This window comes from Littorina saxatilis, linkage group LG7 (genome assembly GCF_037325665.1).
Source record: "Littorina saxatilis isolate snail1 linkage group LG7, US_GU_Lsax_2.0, whole genome shotgun sequence".
Lineage (NCBI taxonomy): Eukaryota > Metazoa > Mollusca > Gastropoda > Littorinimorpha > Littorinidae > Littorina > Littorina saxatilis.
Window position 1 is genome coordinate 6,573,605 of NC_090251.1, and position 10,000 is coordinate 6,583,604.

General features: G+C 43.8%; 1 protein-coding gene across 1 annotated transcript in view; it reads left to right on the forward strand.

Annotated features, from left to right (window-relative positions):
• Positions 1-2,102: 2,102 nt before the first annotated feature.
• The window catches only part of LOC138970285 (neuronal acetylcholine receptor subunit alpha-5-like), a 9,193-nt gene continuing 1,295 nt past the window's right edge, over positions 2,103-10,000 (forward strand). The window contains exons 1-3 of the mRNA XM_070342775.1: positions 2,103-2,239; positions 7,064-7,203; positions 8,598-8,755. Coding sequence (XP_070198876.1) covers positions 2,194-2,239; positions 7,064-7,203; positions 8,598-8,755 — 344 coding nt within the window. The 5' untranslated portion in view covers positions 2,103-2,193. The remainder of the gene's footprint in view (positions 2,240-7,063; positions 7,204-8,597; positions 8,756-10,000) is intronic.

The window sequence follows — 10,000 nt, forward strand, 5'->3', positions numbered from 1 at the left end:
GTCCGTCCGTCCGTCCGGAAAACTTTAACGTTCGATATTTCTTGGACACTATTAAGTCTATCAACACCTGATGTGGCCTGATGGTGTATGGTTACAAGATCTCAAAAAACATGTGCGGCAACTTGACCTCACTTCAAGTTCAAGGTCACAGGGGCCGTAATTGTTGTCTTAAAAACGACAATTTTTCACATTTTCGCATTTTTTTCTGAAGTTATCGAGAATGGCAACCTTAGCTATGTATGCTATACAGGGCAATGTAAGCCCTATCTTTGGACACCAGTTTGGTTGACCTTGCTTCAAGGTCAAGGTCGCAAGGGTCCTTTAAAGTTGGATTGTATACATAGTTTGAAGTGACCTTGACCTTGAACTATGGAAGGTAACTCTTCCAAATCTACATATGTGTGAGGGAAGTACATTATACTTACAAAAGTGAGTCTATATACTCACCGACATCGTCCGCCTGTCCTTCCGGGCGTCCGGGCGTCTGTGAAACCTTTAACATTGTATATTTCTTGGACACTATTAAGTCTATCAACACCAATTGTGGCCTGATGGTGTATGGTTACAAGATCTTCAGAAACATGTTTGGCAACTTGACCTCACTTCAAGGTCAAGGTCACAGGGTCCTTCAAAGTTGAAATGTATATATTTTGAAGTGACCTTGACCTTGAACTATTGAAAATAACTCTTCCAAAACTACATATGTGTGAGGGAAATACATTAGATCTTCAGAAACATGTTTGGCAACTTGACCTCACTTCAAGGTCAAGGTCACAGGGTCCTTCAAAGTTGAAATGTATAGATTTTGAAGTGACCTTGACCTTGAACTCCTCGCGCCCCCTAATTGGCGTAGAGGCGCGTCCCCCGGGTGGTGGATGGGGGAGCCTTCTCTACTAACTTCTGAGAGAAGGTCGCATCACTCTCGATGCCGTGAACCTAATTAGGATCTTTTTCTTGTTTCTTCTCTATTTCTGCCTCCCCAAAGTCCTTTTACTTTCCTTTTCTCACCCATAAAATTCTTCACTTATTACCCTTGTTAAGTGGTTCTTGTATAGAATATAGTCAATGTTTGTAAAGATTTTAGTCAAGCAGTATGTAAGAAATGTTTAGTCCTTTGTACTGGAAACTTGCATTCTCCCAGTAAGGTCATATATTGTACTACGTTGCAAGCCCCTGGAGCAATTTTTTGATTAGTGCTTTTGTGAACAAGAAACACTTAACAAGTGGCTCTATCCCATCTCCCCCCTTTCCCCTATCCCATCTCCCCCCTTTCCCTCGTCGCGATATAACCTTCGTGGTTGAAAACGACGTTAAACACCAAATAAAGAAAGAAAGAAAGACCTTGAACTATTGAAAATAACTCTTCAAAAACTACATATGTGTGAGGGAAATACATTATATTTTCATAATAACTCACATTAGGTTACATATCTTCAAGTTCCAGGTCAGTTTGAGTTAAACTGATATTTGTCAAAAAAGAGAAAACGGGCGCCAGACTAGAGAGAAATCGGAGAACTGACGTTCCTTGTTCGACTCGATCCCCTAATGACCAGCGATTAGCATTTTAGGATGGAGAACCTTTTGACACAGTATGCACCATAACTTGGATGCAATTACTGAATGTGCAACTCACAATGGCATTAGTTTTCTGTAATTATTTTCTTTACTGAATAAATATTGTTTTTCTCAGTTTTATTGTAAAATTATTCTGAAAGAAAGATCAAGGTCTGTTCAGCATGTGAGTCGTGTGGGCTTTGCCCTTCTTGTTTCGTAAAGGGAGTAACATTTTCGTACGAAATTTTTACTCCGGAGTAAAAATCTCGTGGGAGTAATTTTCTCATGTTACACCGGTACAGTGGCACCTCCCTTTTAAACCCCATGAACAGAAAATCTGTAAAAGCACGGTCTTCAAAGGACGGAAGTTATATGCCGTGGATCCTCAAAAGGGGGTTGAAGGGTATCAAAATGCTCCCCCATTACTAGCCATCGTGTTAGAACACTGCCAATTTACCTAAGGGCAGTAACAAGGGGGAGCAATTTGGCTACACTGTTGGGGAGGTGGGGGGGGGGGGGGGGGGGGTTATACTAGTTGTTATATATAGTGAGTGCAAGCTTTTTCTCCAGCAACGTATATGCAGTTTCATCATCGTGTATACACTGGCTGTAGGCTTGGTTCATCTTGTCGGACACAAAATGGCGATTCCGCTTCTGCTGATTCTCTTGTCAAGTCTTGGCTACTGTGAGTTTTTAACATAATCTGCAAACACCGATTTTCTTATTGATTCTGAGCATATTTTCAGAGTAAGCATCTGTATATTTTTTTCATTCGGGAAAAGAACACAATGTAGTCTTTAAATCTGGGTAATTTACAAACAATGTAATCTTTAAATCTGGGAAATTTAGCATCATACTTAGCTGCGTAGCATGCTACGTTTTAAGAGCGATTGCTACGCTCTTTCGCCAAGCTTAAAATTGCTACGCTTAAACACTTAATCAGAAGCATGTAACAGTTCAGCTGTTCTTTAAATGCTTACGATGTAAATCGCGTTCACAAAGCACTTGACTTGCTGTCACAGTCACTGACAATACTGCTTCAAGTGCTGTTCAAGGGTGTCAGGAAGAGTCGTCTTTGTGACACATACATAATGTGTATCGTTGTAGTCTAAAGGCGTTTCTTTGTCTCTGCCTGTCTGTCTGTGTGCGGGCCTGCCCTCACCCTTCCCCCTCTCTCTCTCCCTCTCTCGCTCTCTCTCTCTCTCTCTCTCTCTCTCTCTCTCTCCTCTCTCTCTCTCTCTCTCTCTCTCTCTCTCTCTCTCTCTCTCGCTCTCTCGCTCTCTCTCTTGGCGAGGGCTGGTTGATAAAAAAGCTCTTTTGTATTGCTTATGCCACAACCCTCGAAAATTAAAATTTTGATTTGATCTCTCTCTCTCTCTCTCTCTCTCTCTCTCTCTCTCTCTCTCTCTCTCTCTCTGTCTCTCTCTCTGTCTCTCTCTCTCTAATCCTTGTTAAATAAAGTTCAATTCAATTCAATTCTCTCTCTCTCTCTCTCTCTCTCTCTCTCTCTCTCTCTCTCTCTCTTAATATGACTAACAATACCCATCGTCACCATCATACGAAAATTGCATATTTCATTTTTGGAAGTTTTGAGAAAAACAAGAAGTCAAGGCAGTTACAAAACTAAACTCCAAGACAGAAGAATTAATTCTTGTTTTTTTCATGAGAATTATGCCCCCCCCCCCCCCCCCTTTTCAAGTGTTAAAGAAGTGATTGAGAGGAATAGAATGGGCTCTCTGATGCAATGACGTTATGATCGTGAAGCCATGATCTTCAGTGTATGTAATATATAAACATGAGTGTGTGTAAAACTGTGAAAGGAACCATGTCTTTTCGTGTTAGGGGGGATTAGGAATCAGAATTTCCTCAAGGGAATCGATATGATCCATGATTTTGTTGTTTATTTTTCTCAACATCTGTCGTCAGATAGTTTGTTTTGAAAGAGCAATGCCATTTATTTGATCGGAAGACATCAGACAGATTGTTTCTGTCAGACTCTCACAGCCCTTATTGATTTTCCAACTTTTAAGTTTAATAATAAAAGAATATAACTTGAAAACAGCTTTTTTTTCTTTTTCTTCTGTGTTCAGCTCATGGCTGACTCTCCCACGTACACTCATGTTTTTTTGGTGTTTTTTTGGTACATTTAGTCAAGTTTTGACTAAATGTTTTAACATAGAGGGGGAATCGAGACGAGGGTCGTGGTGTATGTGTGTCTGTCTGTGTGTGTGTGTCTGTGTGTGTGTGTGCGTGTGTGTAGAGCGATTCAGAGTAAACTACTGGACCGATCTTTATGAAATTTGACATGAGAGTTCCTGGGTATGGTATCCCCAGACGTGTTTTTAATTTTTTCGATAAATGTCTTTGATGACGTCATATCCGGCTTTTTGTAAAAGTTGAGGCGGCACTGTCACACCCTCATTTTTCAATCAAATTGATTGAAAATTTTGCAAAGCAATCTTCGACGAAGGCCGGACTTCGGTATTGCATTTCAGCTTGGTGGCTTAAAAATTAATTAATGACTTTGGTCATTAAAAATCTTAAAAGTGTAATAAAAAATGTGTATAAAAAAGATCCAAATTTACGTTCATCTTATTCTACATCATTTTCTGATTTCAAAAACATATGAATATGTTATATTCGGATTAAAAACAATCTCTGAAAATTAAAAATATAAAAATTATGATTAAAATTAATTTTCTACTGTTCAAAAAAAGAAACGCATAGCTTGTAATATTTGGTTAATTTAGTTATATGGCTACAAGGATATCCACCAAACTGCAGAAAATGTTTATCTGGTCGTCGACCTTTCGTCCATAGCCACAAGTGAGCTCTGCACGTGACGCATGCGTTATCAGTGGCTACAATGTCAAAATTGCTCATTTGGCATGACCACTCGTCATGCTTCAGTGTAATCTCGTGAAACTCGGAGAATATTGAGCTCTCACCATGTCTTCCAAAACCCATAAAAGCGGATTGTTCGCCACAAAGAAATCAGACGACAATTCAGCGACGAAAGATGGCCCGATTGAGCAGAGAAGACCGCCAAATTGCATTGGGTCGTTTACAAGCAGGCCAAAGTCAAAGTGCAATCGCCAGGCACTTCCAAGTGTCCCAGAGCACCATCAGTAGACTGTGGGTCAGGTTTCAAGCCACTGGCTCCGTTGCTGACTTGCCACGAGCGGGAAGACCAAGGGCGACAACTGCTGCTCACGACCGCTTCATACGGCTCCGCCACCTCCGGAATCGTTTCCTGTCGGCCTCATCTTCTGTCCAGGCTCTCCCCGGGCCACACCGATTATCGGACCAGACCGTGCGGAACCGCCTGCATGAAGCTGGTTTGAGAGCTCGCAGACCTCACAGAGGAGCTGTCCTTACCCGCCGCCATCGCCAGAACCGAGTGCAGTGGGGCAACCAGCACCTTCGCTGGACCGTCCGGAATCACTGGTGTGGTTCAGCGACGAGATACTTCCTGCTCCAGCGACATGATGGTCGGAGGAGGGTCTACCGGAGAGTAAACGAACGTTACGCGCCCAACTGTGTGGATGAGGCACCCGTTCATGGTGGTGGAGGCGTCATGGTGTGGGGGGTGATCAATACCGCTGGAAGGAGCACCCTGGTGCACGTCCAAGGGCGCATAACTGCCCAGCGATACGTGGAGGAAATTCTGCGCCCACACGCCCTTCCTCTTCTGGCTGACCAGGATGCCATATTCCAGCAGGACAACGCTCGCCCGCACACAGCACGACTCACCACCCAGTTCCTCACCGACCACCATGTCCAGGTGCTTCCCTGGCCATCCATGTCGCCAGACATGAACCCGATAGAACACCTCTGGGATGAATTGGACAGACGTGTGCGCAGGCGAGAAGAAGCGCCGGCAAATCACCGCGATCTATTGCAGGCACTTCAGGAGGAGTGGGACACCATCCCACAGCAAGATATCCGGCATCTGATCCAGTCCATGCCCAGAAGGTGCCGGGCAGTTGTTGCTGCTCAAGGCAGTCACACCCCCTACTGACTTGACAGCCTCGGCACCCAATCGTATTGATTGACTGATTGATTTGAAGATGCAAATGAACTGTGTGTGCATTCAACTGTGTCCATACCAAATTTCAAACAAATAATCTAAATATTGGATTTTCTGTTAATTTTTTCGAAAAATAAAACAAATTTGGCAAGTAGCAACTATGCGTTTCTTTTTTTGAACAGTATAAAAACAATTTCATCAGTCTTATTCCTTGTCGGTTCCTGATTCCAAAAACATATAGATATGATATGTTTGGATTAAAAACACGCTCAGAAAGTTAAAACGAAGAGAGGCACAGAAAAGCATGCAATGCAGCACAGCGAAACCACTACCGCGCTAAACAGGCTCGTCAGTTTCACTCCGTTTTGCACAAGCGGCGGACTACGGTCATTAATTGTGAAAAAATGCAGTACTTTAGGTTTCATTCTGTTAGTTCCACAGCTTGACTAAATGTAGTAATGTCGCCTTACGCGACTTGTTTCTTCTTTCTTGTGTGTGTTGTTTTTTGCAAAATATAGTTTTTACTTGTGCGACAGTTGTTCATCTCCCCCCACCCCCCCAAACAGATCCAGCTTGAGTGTATGTAGATTTGTGTTCCAATTCCCCGTGGCAGAGAACAATGAAGGGAAATTCTTTAACTGGATACAATTTTGTATCCTGGTTTTATTTAAACCCTTCTGCATCGGTGGATGATGAGGTACCGGCAACAGAAAATAGTTCTCACGATTTGAAGGGCAGTGATCGAATGAGTCAATGGCTGCGAGACTTTAGGTCCAAAACGAAGCGGCGCTGCCATCTTGCATTGGCGCGAGTTGGAGTACAGTTTGAGTGTTCATGTACCCGTCCAAGTCAAAGTAAGTACTAACTTCCGGCGCGACTCACCCCGGGCAGGAAGTGACGTGTTCATTCAGAGGTTATTTTGAAAAGCGTTCGTAGAACTACTTTGGCGAAATTTGTGTTCGGACTCTGAGTCAGGGCTGGATCTAAGGGGGGTGGGGGGGGGGGGGGGGTCCTGGGTCCGGAAGCCCCCCTCCCCTTACCAGGCAAATATACCTTTTTTTCTCTACAAGATATCTAAACTACCCCTTTGAAATACCTAAATTTTAACAGCACAAATATCTGTTCCAACAGAATCAGTCATTGCTCTGCAAGGACAACATATTCACACACACACACACACACACACACAGTTACACACTCACATATACACACACACACACATACATACACACACACGCACACACACACATACACGCACACACACACACGCACACGCATTTTTTAACTTTTGTGTTTTAATTGTATGTGGTGATGTCTTCACGTGTTTCGGATGTCTGATCTGTCCGATAACCCGGTAACCTTCGGTTTTCTTCTTTCTTTCTTTTTCTCTCTCACTCTGATTTTGTTTGGTGGGGGTTTTGTTTTTGTTTTTTTGTTTTTTGTTTGTTTGTTTTTTGCTGTACGCACCATTGTTTTCAGGTGAGGGGGTGTCTTACCTGTACGATCACGTGTACAACATGGTCAGCACCGTGGACTTTGCCCACACCGTGCCCCAGGCCCGCATCAACACGCCCGTACCGGTCAAGCTGACCCTCGCCATCACCAGAGTGCTCAAAGTGGTCAGTGCTTTTATGGGCATTTTTTTCTCTTGTAGACGGGCGATATGGCGCAGTGGTAAGACGTCGGCCTCCTAATCGGGAGGGCGTGAGTTCGAATCCCGGTCGCTGCCGCCTGGTGGGTTAAGAGTGGAGATTTGTCCGATCTCCCAGGTCAACTTATGTGCAGACCTGCTAGTGACTTAACCCCCTTCGTGTGTACACGCAAGCACACGACCAAGTGCGCACGGAAAAGATCCTGTAATCCATGTCGGAGTTCGTTGGGTTATGGAAACACGAAAATACCGAGCAAGCCTACCCAACGAAAGCGGAGTGAAGCTGACTATGCTCTCAGAGTATAGTGTGGGAAACCCAAATGGGCAAACGAGCTCACACGTCACCAGAATATCTGGAACGCCGAAGAAGAAGTATTTTCTTGCGAGGCCGGAGAAAACGCGGTATTTTCTCCATATAAGACCTGCACTATTGTAAATGTCAGGTTTAGAAATTGTGGCTTCTGGTTCTATTTTTTTTTATGCGAGACAGAAAACTTGGCGCCTTTTCCCTAAAAAGAGGGCCCCAAAGGGTTTAAAATCGTGATCGTGATTGGCGTTTTTTGACCTCTCTGTGACCGTGATTGCCGAAATTTCCATTTCTGTGATCGTGATGGGACTTTGCCCGTGATCTGTGATGACAAAAAAATCAAGTCTCGTGATCGTGATCGTCATTTGTTTTCGTGATCGTGATGGGCATTATTGCAAAGCATTTTATTTTCAACGTACATTTTTCACAGCTGTATCACTCTATGATCCTCTATTCATCAAGGTGTTCGTGATCGCGAAAAACAAAAATCAAGGTAACTGTGATCGTGAAAGCTATCAGACACACACACACACACACAGACACAGACACACACAGACACACACACACACACACACACACACACACACACATACACCACGACCCTCATCTCGATTCCCCCTCTATGTTAAAACATTTAGTAAAAATGGCGGCTCAGACAATATATCTTTAACTTTTCATTTTGGAGTCAAGATTTGAGATGTTTCACGCAAATCTTACGGTTGCTGTTTCCATGGACACGACTGAAAAAACTATAAAATCTCCCAGCGCATAAACTGTTCACGTGGCGACTATTCGGTGATTTCATACTGACAAAAATCATCTCTAACAGTTGAACAAAATTGGCGGTCAGTGGTTTAAATGAACACTACACGTCTCAGGGCTTGGAAACATGAATACACACATGCAGGAAAACGAAAACAATGGGTAGCGCCGTATACTGTATGGCAGCTGGCTTTCCCCAGGGAGAAAGCAGCCCGAATTTCCATGAGGGTAACCTCACAGGAATATATGAAATCTTATTCTTATTCTTCTTATCCATACTTCATTTACTGCAGGATTCAGAAAACCAGGAACTGGTTGCTGACGGCGTACTGAGCATGCGCTGGAGCGACTTCCGCCTGGCGTGGGAACCCTGGGTATCTACTGACGTCACCACCATTGTCTGGCCAAAGGCGGATTCCTTCTGGACACCCGACATTGTCGTTGTCAACGGGTATGCATGCATTGACACTGAAGTATTATTTTTGATTTTGTAAATTTAGGTATTACATATCAAGAATACCTTCCTTAATTATAACAACACGGACTCTGCTAAAAGGGATGAAAGTGTGTGTTGGGGGGGGGGGGGCCGGATTCGGCATGCAATTCGTTATTGGTCCTCGCTCTGCAAAACAAGGACAAGCGTGCAGTGGATCATGCATGGCTTCTTCTTCTTCTTCTTCTTCTTCTTCTTCTTCTTCTTCTTCTTCTTCTTCTTCTGTGTTCATGGGCTGCAACTCCCACGTGCACTTGTGTTTTTGCACGAGTGGGTTTTTACGTGTAAAATCGTTTCCCCCACCATTTAGGCAGCCATACTCCATTTTCGGGGGACGTATGCTGGGTATATTTGTGTTTCTGTAACCAACCAAACTCTTAAATGGATTACAGTATCTTTTCTGTGCGCTCTTGGTCTCGTGCTTGCGTGTACACGAGAAGGGGGATAAAGTTGAGCTCTGGAGATCGGAAAAATCTCCACCCTTATCCCACCAGGCGCGGCAGGGATTCGAACACTCAACGCGGGAGGCCGGGGTCTCATCCACTTGGCCGCCCCGTCGATGCATGTCTAAAATGCCTAACTATGGTTCTGTCGAACCAGAAAAAAACAAAACGAATGTTTTGCCATAGCGGAAGCAACATTCAAGGCAATTGCGCGGAACCGGAAAAATACCAACATTTTTGTTGAGTAAACCGGAGTTCCGGCTCACGCCCTTTAACACGAATATTGACAACATTAACATGACAGGAATGATGACACAAACAGGTTTTCACAGACGGAATTGTGTAGATGAAACAGCTTGTTGCATTTCGAAGTTCAAATCAACACAACACAGGACCAGACACTGCCAAAACCCTGCTACAGACCTGTCACGAAGCATCCGAGAAAAATGTAGGGGGCTCAAGTTCCTTCTTTACGGTTCCGGGTAGTTTAATTTGAGACGTGTCACCAAGCATCACAGTAAACTGCAGGGGGGGGGGGGGGGAGAGAGAGAGAGGCTTTTCTGTATGGTTCGGCGTAGTTTAATTTGAGACGTGTCACCAAGCATTCGAGTTAATTGTAGGGGGCTTAAGTTCTTTCTTTGCTGTTCAGCGTAGTTTAATTTCTGACGTGTCACTAAGCATTCGAGTTAATTGTAGGGGGCTTAAGTTCTTTCATTGCTGTTCAGCTTAGTTTAATATCAGACGTGTCAATAAGCATTCG